Here is a 15,763-nt window from a genome sequence, read left to right as displayed (position 1 = left end):
ATTTTATAGTTATCTCTATTTAATTTCTATCATTTATTTAGTTCAACTATGATATTCTTAATATTCATAATCTAGCATAAATAAACACATTATTTAGTAATTTAGTAATGTATGTATGTAATTCATGTTTAATTCAATGTTAATCTAATTGGATTATAAAATCAAATTATAACTATATTTCTATTCATCATTTGTACTATCATATCTAACTAATATTGTTCAATCATACTATACACAACCCATCTAATTTATGATAAATGAACAAATCATTTATAATAAATATGTAATTAGCCCCCAAAAAATGAATAAATCACTTTCCAAAAAAAATCATAAACCTAATAAAGTACAAAGATGAGAGTTGGGGGTGGGCGCAGTTGCTTGTGCAACCCTGTGAGATATTGCAAGGCAGCGACCACCTCACGAGGTATAGACAATGTTGGTGCAACGAGGTCGGCAAGAGGGGGATGAATTATCTATAAGAAAAATAAACCTCTTTCTTAAAAAAATAATGATAATCCCACTTAGCCTCATTGACTATCTCTGGATCTTTTGATTAGTAGCACAATAACAATAATAAAAGAAATAACAACTTAAAAGGAGTAGGTAAAACCAAAATTTTACTTGGTTACAACCTAAGTGATAATTAATCCAAGGCATTGAAAAACACTAAAAGATCTCCTTCGTTGAATGCGGAGAAGCCTTTTACACACGTTGACAGCTAAGAATGACTAGAAAAATTAATACAGAAGTTGTTCAATATTTCCGAGGTCCAGGGGTCTTTTTTATAGCCCTTGGAAAATCTTATCTGAGGCTGGAAGGCGCCTCTAACAAGGTAGAAAGCGTCTCTAGCGAGGCAAGTAAAGATAAGGTTTTATCTTCGCTAACGGTTACATTTTGCCCAGTCTAAGGCGCTTTCAAAGACTTGAAGGCGCCTTCCATGGGTGGTTGAAAGTGCATTCAACCCTATTGAAGGTGCATTCCTACAGCAAGGTGTGGAGGCGCCTCCAACCAAATTGAGGATGCGTCTAGTAGCTCCGCAATTCCCCGTTAGCTCTTCCGTTGCTCCGATCGCTTGGGTGATTTTGTCCATCTGGAATTGGGCTCACCCGAACCCATCTTCCGACCTTCTCCTCGAGAAGGCTTCTTCCCCGGCTTCTCATCCACATGTGTACTCTTCTGTAATATCTCGCCCCTCGAAGGCATCGAGCTCGTCAGTTCCTTTCTCGTGTCATCCTTCTCATCTTCCGCTAGACTTCTTATGTTCCTAAGCTCCTGCACACTTAGACATAAGGATCAAAAATACACAGGACCTAACTTAACTTGGTTGACCATATCAAAATTATCACGGGTACTTACAAATAGTGACGTCGACAATCAAATGGGTAATGATGGAGTTGATCAAGAAACCCGACGAGATAAGGTGCATATAAGAAGAGTTGGCAGTCGTCATCGGCTTAGACCTGCTAGTCCAGGAGAGTGTGTAAAGAAATAGGGGTGTTCCGTCTTGCGACAACAGTGATGTAGCAATGGCGGACTTCAATGGGAACTTCATCGAGTTCCTACCCTTCAAGTCTTGTCCTACCTAGGGATGTAGTTAGGGCATTGTGAAATGAAGATGGTGGTGGCACTGATGACCCATTACTTTAAGTGGGTGTTGGTCGACAGCATGAGCCTAGTGAACAAGACTTAGGAGATGTCTCTGAGTTAACCTCGGTCATGGTGATGCGACTAGTTGATGCCCCACCTTGCACCACACCTGTTTTCTTTATTGATATTGATATTGATATTGATAGTGAGTATTACAATGATTAAAATATTAAGGAGGAAATATCTAGTTGTTTCTTCTATAGAAAATATGATTATTATAAATAATTATGTGTAAAAAGGTATGATATATATTTTTTATTTTATGGCATGGTGTGGGCAACCTCCCACTGGGATGGGTCAACTAAAAATAATAAATAATAAAAAATAGTTATAATAGCAATGAAATAGTATATATATATATATATATATATATATATATATATATATATATATATATATGTTATTCCACTCACTCAGATAAATGGTCGACGTTAAATTTTAGTCTTCATCGATCGTCGGGCAACGACATTAAATCCTAATCTTTGTCAACCGTCGAGCGGCGATATTAAACCCTAGTCTTCGTCAACCGTCGAGCGGCGACATTAAACTCTAATCTTCACCGACCGTTGAGCGGCGACGTTAAACCCTGATCTTCGTCAACCGTTGAGCGGCGACGTTAAACCCTAGTCTTCACCGACCGTCGAGCGACGACGTTAAACCCTAGTCTTCGTCAACCGTCGAGCGGCGACATTAAACCCTATTCTTCACCGACCGTCGAGCGACGACGTTAAACCGTAGTCTTCGTCAACCGTTGAGCGGCTACGTTAAACCGTAGTCTTCACCAACCGTCAAACGATGACGTTAAACCCTAGTCTTCACCGACCGTCAAGCGACGACATTAAACTCTAGTCTTCATCGACGGTCGAGTGGCGACGTTAAACCCTGATCTTCACCGACGGTCGAGCGACGATCTTAAACCCTCGTCTTCATTAATGGTCGAGTGGCGACCTTAAACCCTCGTCTTCGTCAACGGTCGAGTAGCGACCTTAAATCCTTGTCTACGCATGTCAACAGTCGAGCAACGACCTTAAATCCAAGTCTACGACTCCAACAGCCAAGCGATGGCTATAAACTCGAGACCAACGAAAAACCACTTATCCAAGCGAGTAGTACGACGCCGACCGATGGGCCACAGAGCCACACTTCAAAGTTTTTTGCTACGCAAAATGGTAAGCGGTTCGTAATCCTACTCGATCCTGAGTCGTACCGCAGGAACAAATAACGGAAAATAAAACAAGGAAGCGTTGAACGGTGAAGCATGAAGGAGTGATATCAAATAAAAAGGTTCGCCAAATGGGCGACCATTCATTAACACTTGCATAGTTTTTACAAGGTCGGAAGGGTAATACAAAAAATAAGGTATGCAGGAGTAGGCTCACTCGAGGTAGTCGAGCACATCGTCGGACATTGATTTAGTCATCTTGTCCTAGCTGATGACCTTGCTCGTCAAGATGGTCAGAATATAGCCGTCGCTCTTCAGTTGGTCGAGTGTCCCATCCATGGCAAGGTTGAAAAGACGGAGCGCCCGATCGGTGACCTTGTCATTGAAGGTGTCCGAGCGGAGGTAGGCCCGCTTCATGAGCTCAAACCGGTTGGACTCACCATCCTGATAAGTCTCGAGGGTCGCTCGGGATGCCTCCAGCCCCGCCTTCAACTTGGTCAGCTCCTCATCCTTGGCGTCAAGTTGGGCTTCCGCTGTAGACCGATCAGTCGACCTGCCTTCTTGCTCGGCGTTCAGCGAAGCCTCCGCCTCCTTCAGGTTATGAGCCAACACCCGAAACTCTTTATTCTTGATTTCCAGGTCTTCGATCGCCCGAAGCTTCCTAGTGTTGACCGAATCGATCTTCGCCTCGAAGGAGGTGGTCTGCTTATTAAGTCGAGCCAATTGTGTAGCCTGCTCGACGCTTTTGCCCCACTTTGCTTCCAGCAACTCGGAGCTCTTATTCAGATTAGCCCTTATCGACGCTCATCTACTCCACTTGCGCCTGTGAAGCAGCAGATTGGCCGCTCGAAGCACGTAACTGCTGGACTTCATGCTCCAAATAAGCGAGGCCGTGGCACATGGTCAGACTCTCAACCTAAAACTAGAGCAACAAGAAATGTGTAAAAGCTGAACGGATGAAAAGTAAATATAAAAGCAGCATACATACCCCAATGAACATTTGGGTATGACTGTTGGTGAGATCCCTCAGAGAGATGACTGTCACGTGAGCCCAAGCATTGGCCCATATCGGTGCGAGAGACCATTGAATCCTGATCTAATACTCGGGGGTGAGGGACGTTGGGGCGTCCGCGCTGCGATACTTGTCCGTCGGCAGATGGATGATTGCCGTTATTTGCCTCTGGCTACTCGAGCTAGAGGAGTCTGAAGTCGCCCTGCCAGAAGACCGAGATGCTGAAACTGGTTGGATGCGGGATACCTATGCCGCTGGCAAAGGCGATGGTATGAATGTAATCAGCGACGCGTAAATCATCCCTTGAGGCAGCTCGAATGACGATGGTGTCCGGTCGGATGATATGGACAGAGGGAGTTCCACAATTCCCTGCTCGAGAGGCAGAAGCGAGGTCTCACCCCGCTCGGAGGAGGGTCGGGAGACGGCCGAAGTTGGGGTCTGCAGGGTCGAAGTCGTAGATCGGGAAGATCCTTCTACTCGGCGTCTCTTGCGCTGTCATAGGAGTTCGTCAAAAGCGGCCGACTCTGAGGCGACCGCGATAAGGACCATCGATGGTCGTTCTGGAGGAAGGTTAGCAGTAGTTGCTGCTCCACTGGCTGCCATCTGGCTGGCTCCACCTCCACTCCCCAACACTTGTGTTTCCTCCTCGTCGCCGAGCGGATCTTTGTTGGAGCCGACCGGCTGCAAGCCACGTCTCTCCAACTCAGCCACAATCATAGCGTTGATCTTTGCGTCGGCGAGCTTGCACTTGTCGGCCAGACACACTTGCAACATGATTCGAGCTGCACAAAAGGAGAAAAAAATCAGTTAGATTCAAAGGTTGGGAGAAGAAAGAGCATATCTAGGTTGAACGGAAGCTTCGTGCGGATCGGGCTCAAGCCGAACACGTAGAGGACGTCCTCCAGCAGCGACTTGTGGATATGATACTTCTGACCAGCCAAGCTTAAAGTTGTGTGGAGGTAGTCCGATCGACTCTTGTACTTCTTGAGCTCCGGAGGGTTTGGCACTTCTAACTGCCAACTGGTCAGGAAATCTGGTCGCTCGGGAAAACGTACAAAAAAAAGTAGTTTCTCCAGTGCTTGTTGGAGGACGACATTTATCAAAGAAGACTAAGGCCACCCGAGATTGGAAGAGAAAAGTCTCCGGCTCGAACAATTTCGGATAATAGAAATAATGGAATAGCCGAAGAGTCAGAGGAATGTTGTGCAGGCGGAACAGGATAACAACCCCGCACAGTAGCCGAAAGGAGTTCGACACTAATTGATGGAGAGAAATATGAAAATATTTACAAACTGTGAAAAAAAAAGGTGGACCAGGAACCGCATACCGACGGTGAACTAGTCCCTAAAGAAGCATAAAAAATTAGGCGGTGGTTCATGCGACCGATCAAACGCGGAAGGAAGACCAATTTGATAGTCGGGGGAAAACTCATAAGCAGATTTCAAGCTTTCAACGTCGCCCCCGTCGAACCTAGACTCGGTGGAAGTATACCAGGGTCCAGGGATAGGAGCGGGGAGCTATGAGGAGCTTGCCATCGAAAACAAGGAGGATGACGAAGAACAACGAAGAGATTTGAATGCAAAGATGAGGAGTCTTATAGGAAGGATCGCCGGAGAAGCAGAAGAAGCGAAACGTCGCTGGGAAGCTCGAAGACGAAGGCACACGATGTGAGGAAGACGGCGAAGCACACGGGGTTTATAAACCTCACGGTCGATCATCCTGGATCGTCCGATCTAGGGTTGTGAAAAACTATGCGGAGATCTAGCCGTCGAATTCGAAAAGTCGCCTCTCACGTCGCCAGCGGATATCCAACTCTCACGTCAAACGTGCGACGACAAAAAGGAGGGCACGTGACGCTCAATCACTGGACGACATTAATGAGGCTTAATTAAAAGTATGGTCGCGTGCTTAGCCATAATGATAAGAGATTTGTACGATTTTCAAGAAATCTGGATGACGTCAGGGCACTCGACCGAGGAGCACAAGAAAAGGAAAAGGAATTGTTTCGCCAAGTGTTGCCGCCCATTGCCCGAGCGGCACAGATAAGCGATTATCACATAGCCGAACGGCTGAAGCACAGTTTACTTCGAAGGACTTGGGCCGAGGCGATTGTATACCCAATCTGGCAATGCGAAGCCGAACGACAAAGGCGTGGAAGCCATCGAAGATTCTACTAGTCTAGTCAGTCGGACTTGCAGCCTCCTTCGACTAGACTTGAGAGAGAGTCTTGTGATGCGGCGATGGAGGGAGGCCTACCTGGCATGAGATCAACTGCTAGGGTGGAGGTCAAAGTTAAGGTGGTCAACACCCGGGTGTCAAAGGGTCAAACAAAGGATAATTACAATGGTCGTCGGGCGATCAGGCCCCAACCGACAGAAGATGGGTCCGAGCCAACCCCCATTCCGGCTCGGGATGATATGCAAGACAGTCGACGCTCAATACGGAACAGCAGAACGTTGAGGGAGACCACATAGTTGGTCTGAACGGGGAAAAATATATTACTACATGGTCATCGCATAGAAGAACCACGGAGGCCGACAGAGCGGAAGAGTCTCAGCCGAACGGCTACCCCGCTCGACCTAGCAATAGGACCTAGCCATGGACGGAGCGAAGTCCCGATCGAGCAAAGTCTCGGTCTAGCGGAGTCCCGGTCGAGCGGCTAGCTCGCTCAGCCAAGCAACGAGACTACTGTAGTATCTCTTGACATCTTTTTGGGAGATGGTGCCGCTAACACGAGGCATGGTCGACAGATAAATCATACGACAAAAACTTCTACTATCATGTCAGGGATAGTATGCTCTGTTAAGGTATGATATCAAAAGTACTTTCCTGACAAAGACTTTTCATGGGACACATGGGAGAACATGCCCATGCCTTGAGAAGCGCGCACGTTACCTACCAGGACTCTATATAAAGGGGGTACATCGCCGACGAAGGTACGCGTTATCTACTGTTTGTGCATAGTGCTATTGTTGCTCTGCTTCTCTACATTTTTCGATGACTGACTTGAACGTCGGAGGGCCAACATCGAGGACCCCTTCCCTGACTTGACACTGACGTTAATTATTTTATAGAGAGGAGCGAGATCCACAACCTATTAATGTAGTCGCTACCTCCCAATTTTTTAACTTCACGCTGCTTTCGGATACGATCAATATGAAAATGACAGTCGGAATACAGTCAGAGAGAGTTTGCAGCATAACATCCTCCAATCCATAGATTCAAGAAATATGAGGCTCATAGATGCTGGGAATAGACTTGGCTCGGATGAGCTGCTTGAGGAGAGCCTTCTCCTCTTCAATTTTCTTCTTCTCATCCAGAGTATTCGGTTTGACCTTTCTCTTTTCCTCGAGAATCCATTCAAATAGCTCTCGTTGCTCCTGCTCTGTGATCGGAGGCAGCACCTCGGTTGGAGGTGTAACGGTTGCAAACACCGTTTTCTTATCAGGAGTTGCAGGTTCAAGGGTGACAGAAGCAGCAGGAACCATTTTCGCAGCTTCTTCCCCCTCCTTCTCGGATGGCTCTTTCTTTGATGTTGTCAAGAGGGCATATACTGCACAGAAAGGATTTGTTGAGTTGGAGAAGACGATGCAAGAATAACAATTTCAGATGTTCTAACTGTGGGCAACATCTTATCCACCATTGAAGAAGACGCGCTAAAGATAGAACATTATATATTCAAGCAGCCATTGCCGTCGACAAGTTTGAGTGGCTCAATAATCAAGTGGATCAAAACTCCTTAGTCACCAACAACCATGAATCTATCAAAATTTTAGTTCCATCATCTTTAGTTAGAATTCTCATTTCCAAACCATCTCTAGCTCCTTAAATAGACCATCAACCAGGAAGAAGAAGTTATAGGCCTCTAAAATTTGATATGGAAGCTTTTGCACATTAGAACTAAGAAAAGATTAGGCTGGGATAACCTAAAGGTGTTACTAACAATAGCCAAGGAATTTAAAAGTAAAATACTAAACCATTTAATTTTCAGGATCATACATCTATATTTTTCCAAAACATAAAAAAAACATGCAATTAGGATGGAGTCAAAAGACCCAAAATTATCTCACAAAGTTACACGAGTCGATAACAAAAATTAGCAGTGAAAACCACAATGCTGCGTGAATGAGTGAATATCTTTTTTCTTGCATAGTTGCATTCACTGTCCCTTCCAACTACATTGAACTATGATGAGCACTTTGCAGTCTTGGTAACGAAGTGACGACAATGCAAAGAAAAACCAGACATTTGGTAACAACTATAACGGAGAAGAAGATGTACATCGATCAACTGGCTTATACATGAAGTCTTATCAAGGAGTCAGATAGGAATATGTAAATAGTTCATGCTTACTGAGAGAAGTGAAGAACTGCTGAAAAAAGCCACCTTTCATTCTTCATATTAAACATTAGCATTCCGTGTGAAAGAGTTTGTTGCATAAGCCGCAAACTACAATTCGTAAATATTTCTATGCATGAAACTCAAAATACCTAAGAACCACAAATTAGGGCTTAAGGTAATAATTGAGAACAATGCACTAAATCTACGGTTATTGGAAAAATTTCTTATCTTAGAGTCTTTTAAATATACTAGTGCTTAAATCTAGATAGGATTTCGATACAACCAGGCACACTGAAGTACTAAACCAAGCTTAATCATACCGCAAAATATTCGACATGGGAAAGAGGAAAAGAGGAAAGCAGCCAAACCATTCCAGTCCAAAGACCGAATTCTTCGATGAAAACGAAAAAAAAAAAATACCACTCTAACAGTGAACAAGATCCGCTTAAGAGATCAAACCCAGCATCACCATGGATCGCCAAAGGAGGATCCGACTCCCCTCGATAATGTAATGAGCAGAAAAGAAGACGTTTAAATTGCAGATGGAGAGTTGAGATAGAGAAAAAACCTCCGAAGGCGATATTAGCGGCGAGAAAGAAGCGCAGGGATCGGCGAAGGAATCTCTTCTCTGCTGGCCCAGGCGGCGACGGACGGTTAGGAGGCGCCGGCGTGACGGCCATGGCGTGAACGATCGGGTTCGCGATGGGAAGAGCAGCTTTTAACGGTGGGCTTTCTTCCGCGACGGATCTTATCCAATGCTAGCTTCATTTTAAAACGTAAAGTTTACGTATCGTATGAGAGCCCGTTGCAAGACTTTTTGGAGAGGACCCTACAAAACATTCCTTTTTAATAATTATTATTTTGGCAAATTGGCAGCTGCTGATTTTGAATAAAAATTACATCTTTAAATTAAATTTTTTACTTTATTTTTAATAATTCAAATATCACGGCTAATTCCTTCATCTGTTTGGCCTAAATTCAAAGCGCAATTTACCCACCTAAAAACATTTAGAAGAGCTAAAACATGATATCATTCATCATTGATTTGTAAATTGACAGAATTCTAAGTTTGGAATAAGTTGCAGAGAGAGCAACATATTAAGCGAGAGGAAAGTGTTTTGGTAGTTTCATGGAAGGAACTAGTGTTCCCACATTGCATATGTACAACCTAAAGTAGTGACCAGGGGACGGTGCAATGGTTGCCAATGTCTTAGGCAGTAGCAGCTGCATCTTCTTCAGCCATTTGCGACACAGGAAGAAGAGTGCAGATGAGGTTTCGGTCGCCGTACACATTATCGACACGCCCTGTTAAGTAAACCACAGCAAACACTGGTCACAGTCTGTTTCTCTTGATGCCAATCAAAGAGATGACTGGGTAATCAAGTACCTGTAGTCGGCCAGAACTTGGCGCCTCGGAGCCAAGCGGCAGGGAAAGCTGCGTACTCCCTCGAGTAGGGTTTGCTCCAGGTATCGGCCATTAGCAATGAAGGAGGATGAGGAGCACCCTACAGATAACATTTGTTGTTAATATCAATCTCAAGGGAGAAACGATTACTCAAAATGCTCCAATACCTTCAAAACATTGATGTTAATATCAGCTTTTCCACTCTCAATCTGTGCAATTTCTTCCCTGATCGAAATAAGGGTGTCACAGAACCTGTCTAACTCTGCCTGAAGGTAAGAACGTCATTGCTTAAAGTGATGGTCTATAGGATACATTTGAGGAAGCAAGAAATGGTAGTAGATTGATACCTTGCTTTCGCTCTCTGTGGGTTCGATCATGAGTGTCCCTGGCACTGGCCAAGACATCGTTGGTGCATGGAATCCGTAATCCATTAGACGCTTGGCAACATCTTCAGGCTCAATACCAGCAGTAGTCTGCAATGGTTGGAATTTATAGACATCAGAATCAAACGTATTTTACAAGTTCGTATGGATGGCGATAAATTCATTTTAAGAACCTTGAACCCCCTCAAGTCTACTATGAATTCATGAGCAACGGTTCCATTGACTCCTCGGAAAAGAATAGGATAATAGTTCTGCAGTAAATATAAAATGGTTAGAGAGCCTAAAACAGAATGGCTGAAACAAATATAATTTGGAAAAAAATGATTTTTAGTCATCATCTAGTTTCTTTACATTTCCTTGTAGAGTTTCAAATAAAATCAGCATTATTTCTCTGAAGGACATGAACATTCACACGGCTTAGCACCAAATAGTGTAAATCAAAAGTTACCTCTAGGCGCTTTGCCATGTAGTTCGCATTGAGTATCGCAATCTTTGAAGCTTCGGTTAACCCCTTGGAACCCATCATGGCTATGTATGTGTATGAGATTGGCAGAATGAGTGCAGATCCCCATGGTGCTGCAGATATCGCACCAAGTGGCTGGGTCTTCTCAGGGAGAGGTATCCCACCAGTAGGCACCTAAGGTCACAAAAAAGAGGGAATCAATCAAAGATCGAGTATTATAAAACAACACAAAGCACAAGTCCCTTTATTTTACTCAGATGTCATCAAGAGAATACAGAGATGAGACATAGAAAACGCAGTGTCTCAACAAAACTGTGCAACAATAATACAAAGTCCAATGTTGCGAGCTGAAAAAAGCATACCACGGGGTGTGATGGTAAAAATGGAGCCAAATGCTTCTTCACTCCAATGGGTCCCATTCCTGGGCCACCTCCGCCGTGTGGAATGCAAAATGTCTTGTGGAGGTTAAGATGGCAGACGTCGGCTCCAATAAAGCCTGGACTAGTGAGTCCAACCTGAATAAAACATAAGAATCGACGTTAAGATTTGCAACTTCCAGAAATACATCCTGTCAACACCTAAGAAGGCATGTGTTAATCCCAACTGATCCTTTTTTAAGCATTATGAGACGGAGCTAAATTTTTATCTTAATTTCTAACATACTACATTAAAACTAACTAATTGAAGAGAATAGTAGGCTTTACAAAACAATTAAACTACTGGACCAAAATGATCAAACTTAAGATAGTCATATTGTTTTAACTTATCGCCATTTTTTCAGATGTCAAGGAAGAAAGTTATCTTAAGAGAAATTGAACAAAAGGAGAATTAGCAATCCTCATTTTACAAAATAACTAAGTAGACTTCCAAAACATTACTGAATTGGAATAACAAGTAGGGCAAGGCATTGTCACGCCATGAGCTATGCACAATGATCCCAACTGTGCATTTGCCTAGAAGCCATTGGCCAAGGCATTTAGCATACAGTTTATCTACAACTACGTTATATTACTTTCTAGATAATAGAAACTCAAACAACTGGCTTCAGGGCATCCAAGGATTGAATGACAGACCTGAGCATTCATGTTAGCACCATCCATGTAAACCTGTCCACCATTGTCATGGATAATCTTGCAAATTTCATCAATGCCTTCTTCATAGACTCCATGAGTAGATGGGTAGGTAACCTGGAGCGAAACAAATCAATACGTGAAGCACAAATATAATAAAATAAAATACTTCTGATAAATGATAGAATTAAATCCTCTTAATGCCTAATATTACAACATGCAAATTAAGGGTACATCTTTCTTACCATCAGAGCAGACAAATTGTTCTTGTTGGCCTCGGCTGCTTTTCTTAATTCTTCTATGTTAATATTACCCTTGGAATCTGTTCCAACAGCAACAATCTTCATTCCACACATAGCTGCACTTGCCGGATTTGTCCCATGAGCAGAAACAGGAATGATGCAGACATTACGATGGCTATCTCCTCTTGACTAAAAGATTTTACCAAGGAAGCACATAAATGATAAAGTCTAAATCTTAATAGTTAATTTCTTAACTTAGTTGTCTCAACTTCCAGATGACATACAAAATGGTAAGCACGAATGACCATGAGCCCAGCATATTCACCGGCAGCACCAGCATTTGGTTGCAATGAGAAAGAATCAAATCCAGTGATTTTACACAGAAGCTGACCAAGATCATCAAACATTTCCTGTCACAAACCAAACAACAAGGGTAAGTAGAAAGTTGGGCTCATACTTCAAACAGGATAGAGAAAATAAAATACATATTACTTGGTATCCTTGAGTCTGGTCAGTAGGGGCAAAAGGGTGAAGATTCGCAAAGCTAGGCCAAGTCACAGGCATCATCTCTGCAGTAGCATTGAGTTTCATTGTGCAAGATCCAAGAGGGATCATACTGTGGCATAAAGAAAGATCTTTGGATTGTAGCTTGTGGAGATACCGCAGTAGCTCATGTTCTGTGTGATACCTGAAGAATAAAGAAAAGAATAAGTGTGAATAAACTATATGAGGCAACTAATTGAAGGGGAGCCTTGGTGCAATAGTAAAACTGTTGTCATGTGACCTTGACTTGAGGTCACAGGTTCGAGTCGCGTAAATAGCCTTTTGCAAAATGCAAGGTAAGGCCGTGTACAATTGACCTAATATGGTCCGACCCTTCCCTGGGACCCCGCATTAGCGGGAACTTTGTGCATCGGGCTGCCCTTTAAACTCTATGAGGCAACTAGCTTTTAGAGAAATACTAAATTGCATACAAGTTAAAGATTTGGTGTGTCAAAAATGGACTTTCTCTGACAAGGCCCTTTGGAATAGATGTCTGTATTTCTGGAGCTAGTGACTCTGCAGTGAAGTTGATCTGAGAATTTCAACCAAAATTAGTTACGTAACTCACATAGGAAAAAGTATTTTCGCTGTAGATACTTACAGGCTTGCCACGATTAAAAACTTTGAGAAGCTTATCAACATCCTCAATGGTTGTTGTCTCATCAAAGGACACAGTTATCTGAAAATATAGAAAAAATACTTAAGAGTTCAGTATATAGAGTATGTTGCATACTTATATCTAAGTGTCATGTCCAACTAACAGATTTGATGATAGAACATACCGTTTTGGAGTTGACGACCCGGAGATTAATTTCATTCTTGCGTGCCTCTTCAGCAATTGCATTTGCATCAGAAGAATGGACTTTTACTGTATCAAAGAATGGAAGGTCTTGAACAGTCACAGTCCCTAGCTTCTTTAGTCCAAGTGCAAAGGCTCCAGCAAGACCATGGACCCTCTGGGCAATAGCTTTGAGGCCTTCAGGGCCATGGTAGACAGCATACATTGCGGCCATGTTTGCAAGCAATGCCTGTTACACAGTTCAAGATTTGCATTACAATAAATATATTAATAGATGAAACATGTAAAACAAGAACAAAAAGAAAGCCACAAACAATTAATCTGAATACATTTGGAGGTTCTATAATTCTAGGTAAACTATATCACTGGAATCCTATACTGAGCTCTCATTTGTCATTATCGACAACATTGAATAATTATTTTCATGAATGAAGGATTGCAATCATGTTAAGTGAAATGGAACAAATATTTATGGGAGTAGCTTGAAGAGATTTGAAACCTGAGCAGTGCAGATGTTGCTGGTGGCCTTGTCTCTCCTAATATGCTGCTCCCTTGTCTGCATTGCCATCCGCAGTGCCGGCTTGCCGGTGGAGTCAACACTGACTCCAATGATTCTGCCGGGCATCATCCTCTTATACTCCTGCGACGTCGCCAGGAACGCTGCATGTGGACCACCGTAGCCCATCGGAACTCCAAACCTCTGTGCAGATCCAACGACGATGTCGGCCCCGAGCTCACCCGGGGGCTTAAGCAAGGTCAGTGCAAGCAGGTCTGTCGCCATCACCACCTTGACGCCGTGAGCGTGCGCGTTCTTGATGAACTCCCCGTAGTCCAAGATCTCACCTTCAGTGCCGGGGTACTGAACAAGGACTCCGCACACATCGTTTGACCTGTAATCGAAGTCCTTGAGGTCGGAGACCACGACCTTGATGTCGAACCCGTCGGCCCTGGTCTTGCAGATGTCGATAGTCTGTGGGTGGCAGTTCGAGGCGATTATGAAGGTCTTCTTCTTAGCCTTCTGGATGTTGTTGCACATCGCCATGGCCTCTGCGGCAGCGGTGCCCTCGTCGAGGAGGGAGGCGTTGGACATCGGGAGGGCGGTGAGGTCGGAAATCATGGTCTGGTAATTGAGAAGCGATTCGAGGCGTCCCTGGGCTATCTCGGCCTGGTAAGGGGTGTACTGCGTGTACCACGCCGGGTTCTCCATGATGTTGCGGAGGATGACGGCGGGGACGAAGGTGTTGTAGTAGCCCATCCCGATGAAGGACTTGAACACCTTGTTTTTGGAGGCGAGGCGGCTCATATGATCGATCATCTCAGACTCCGTGAGTCCAGCGTCGAACTTCGAGAACTTCATTCCGGGAAGGCGGATGGATTTAGGCACGGTGGCGTCGATTAAGGCTTCGAGTGAGGGGAAGCCGCAAGATGTCGCCATGGTGGATTGCTCCTCGGGCGTGGCGGAGTTGTGGCGGCGAGGAAAGGTGTCGGAGGGGCGGAGGGCTTCGACGGAGATGGACCGGGATTGGCCATTGCGGAGCAAGGACTCGGCGGCGGTGGGCCGGAAGAGAGAATTTCCAGCCGGAAAGACCGAAGACGGCGCAAGCGAAGATATCTGGCGCGTGCCGGCGGGCGTCCCCGTCGACGACCTTGTCTGCGAGATCAAGCCCCGTAGAATCGCCCGACCAGCCAGCTTTCGCGCGCGCTCCATCGTAAAACCTAGAAAACACCAACAAAGATTTCCTTTTTACACCACACAAGATTAAATCTTTCCTCCCAATAAACAACAATCTCCCTGTCCCGCTCTTCTATAACACTCAAGAGACAAGCGGTGAGAAAGAAGAAAGAGCGACAGCCACAGAGCTCTTCCTCTCCTCCGACTCCGCCTGCTACAATCTCGCCAACGCCCCTCCTTATATTTCGGCAACACCAAATCCTCAAAATCGCCATTTTTAAGAAAAAAAAAACAATTTTTGAGGTTTCAGATCCAGATCTAACTCGAATCTGGGTGAGCAAGTAGGTGCGGAGCGGTGGTGGGGTTCAACCACTGGACAAAGCAAGTGGCAGGCATTGGCGACAGAAGGCGACGAGGAAGGCTGACGCAGAGCGACATCACGACATGCGTGTGCGCGCTGCGTTCGAACGCATGAGGCGATATGCCTCGTGCGGAACGGGAGGCGGAGCGAATGGATGGGAGATGGATGGACGAGGATCGACGGGAGCCGAACGCCATGCACGGAACCCGTCTGCCAAAATGCCGAGCCGGAAAAAACCAATCTAGTGGACGGGGGCCGGGGGGAGCAGTGGGGTGGTGGCGCGGCGAGTGAACGATCACAGGCGGCTTATCGATTTCGAGAGCCGCACAAAATTTGGGTGGAGGAAAAATCTTCCCATGGTTTATTTATCTCTGGATTGGGTGGAGCCAACCCAAGCGAGATCCGAACAAAATCCAGTGGTGGCGCACGATCGTAAATAAAAATGATCTATCTATCTTATTTTGGGAGAACGTTTCAGTGTTAATTGCCCGTGAACTAACTTTCATATTTCTAAAAACATTTATCGTTATATTCCTCCTCCTTTCAATTTTTTTTTATTTACCAAATTTTTTATTAGCCCGTTCAAATCCAGACCAATGCACTTCTGCAAATCTTATTAATTTATCTATGTCCTGGTATCTAAATTAAATTTAAGAACAGTAA

The 15,763-nt window shown here is 44.5% G+C and overlaps 2 protein-coding genes across 2 annotated transcripts; both read right to left on the bottom strand.

Moving 5' to 3' along the window:
• Positions 1-6,857: 6,857 nt before the first annotated feature.
• On the bottom strand, positions 6,858-9,050 carry LOC122046233. Its single transcript, XM_042606839.1, has 2 exons — positions 8,731-9,050; positions 6,858-7,374 (listed from the first exon to the last, which is right to left on the bottom strand). The coding sequence occupies exons 1-2, from the start codon at positions 8,840-8,842 to the stop codon at positions 7,043-7,045; spliced, it is 444 nt and encodes a 147-aa protein (XP_042462773.1). The 5' UTR covers positions 8,843-9,050; the 3' UTR covers positions 6,858-7,042.
• Positions 9,051-9,169: 119 nt separating this feature from the next.
• Positions 9,170-14,971, bottom strand: LOC122046232 (glycine dehydrogenase (decarboxylating), mitochondrial). The gene is made up of 15 exons (XM_042606837.1): positions 13,567-14,971; positions 13,051-13,296; positions 12,870-12,947; positions 12,700-12,800; positions 12,218-12,413; positions 12,010-12,135; positions 11,729-11,914; positions 11,487-11,600; positions 10,776-10,928; positions 10,399-10,587; positions 10,124-10,201; positions 9,915-10,040; positions 9,735-9,833; positions 9,550-9,667; positions 9,170-9,467 (listed from the first exon to the last, which is right to left on the bottom strand). Exons 1-15 carry the CDS (start codon positions 14,773-14,775, stop codon positions 9,373-9,375), a joined length of 3,114 nt encoding a protein of 1,037 aa, XP_042462771.1. The 5' UTR covers positions 14,776-14,971; the 3' UTR covers positions 9,170-9,372.
• Between the last annotated feature and the right edge of the window lie 792 nt (positions 14,972-15,763).

The sequence above is a fragment of the Zingiber officinale genome, chromosome 2B (genome assembly GCF_018446385.1).
Source record: "Zingiber officinale cultivar Zhangliang chromosome 2B, Zo_v1.1, whole genome shotgun sequence".
Lineage (NCBI taxonomy): Eukaryota > Viridiplantae > Streptophyta > Magnoliopsida > Zingiberales > Zingiberaceae > Zingiber > Zingiber officinale.
Note: the sequence above shows the minus strand (reverse complement) of the source record. Positions and strands in the feature narration are given on the sequence as shown.

Coding starts and splice junctions, on each gene's coding strand:
- LOC122046233 (XM_042606839.1), bottom strand. CDS start 8,842: ATGGCCGTCACGCCGGCGCCTCCTAACCGTCCGTCGCCGCCTGGGCCA. Junction 7,375..8,730: donor CGCTAATATCGCCTTCGGAG/GTTTTTTCTCTA, acceptor CTTTCTGTGCAG/TATATGCCCTCTTGACAACA.
- LOC122046232 (XM_042606837.1), bottom strand. CDS start 14,775: ATGGAGCGCGCGCGAAAGCTGGCTGGTCGGGCGATTCTACGGGGCTTG. Junction 12,414..12,699: donor ACACACCAAATCTTTAACTT/GTATGCAATTTA, acceptor TTTATTCTTCAG/GTATCACACAGAACATGAGC. Junction 12,136..12,217: donor ACCAGACTCAAGGATACCAA/GTAATATGTATT, acceptor GGTTTGTGACAG/GAAATGTTTGATGATCTTGG.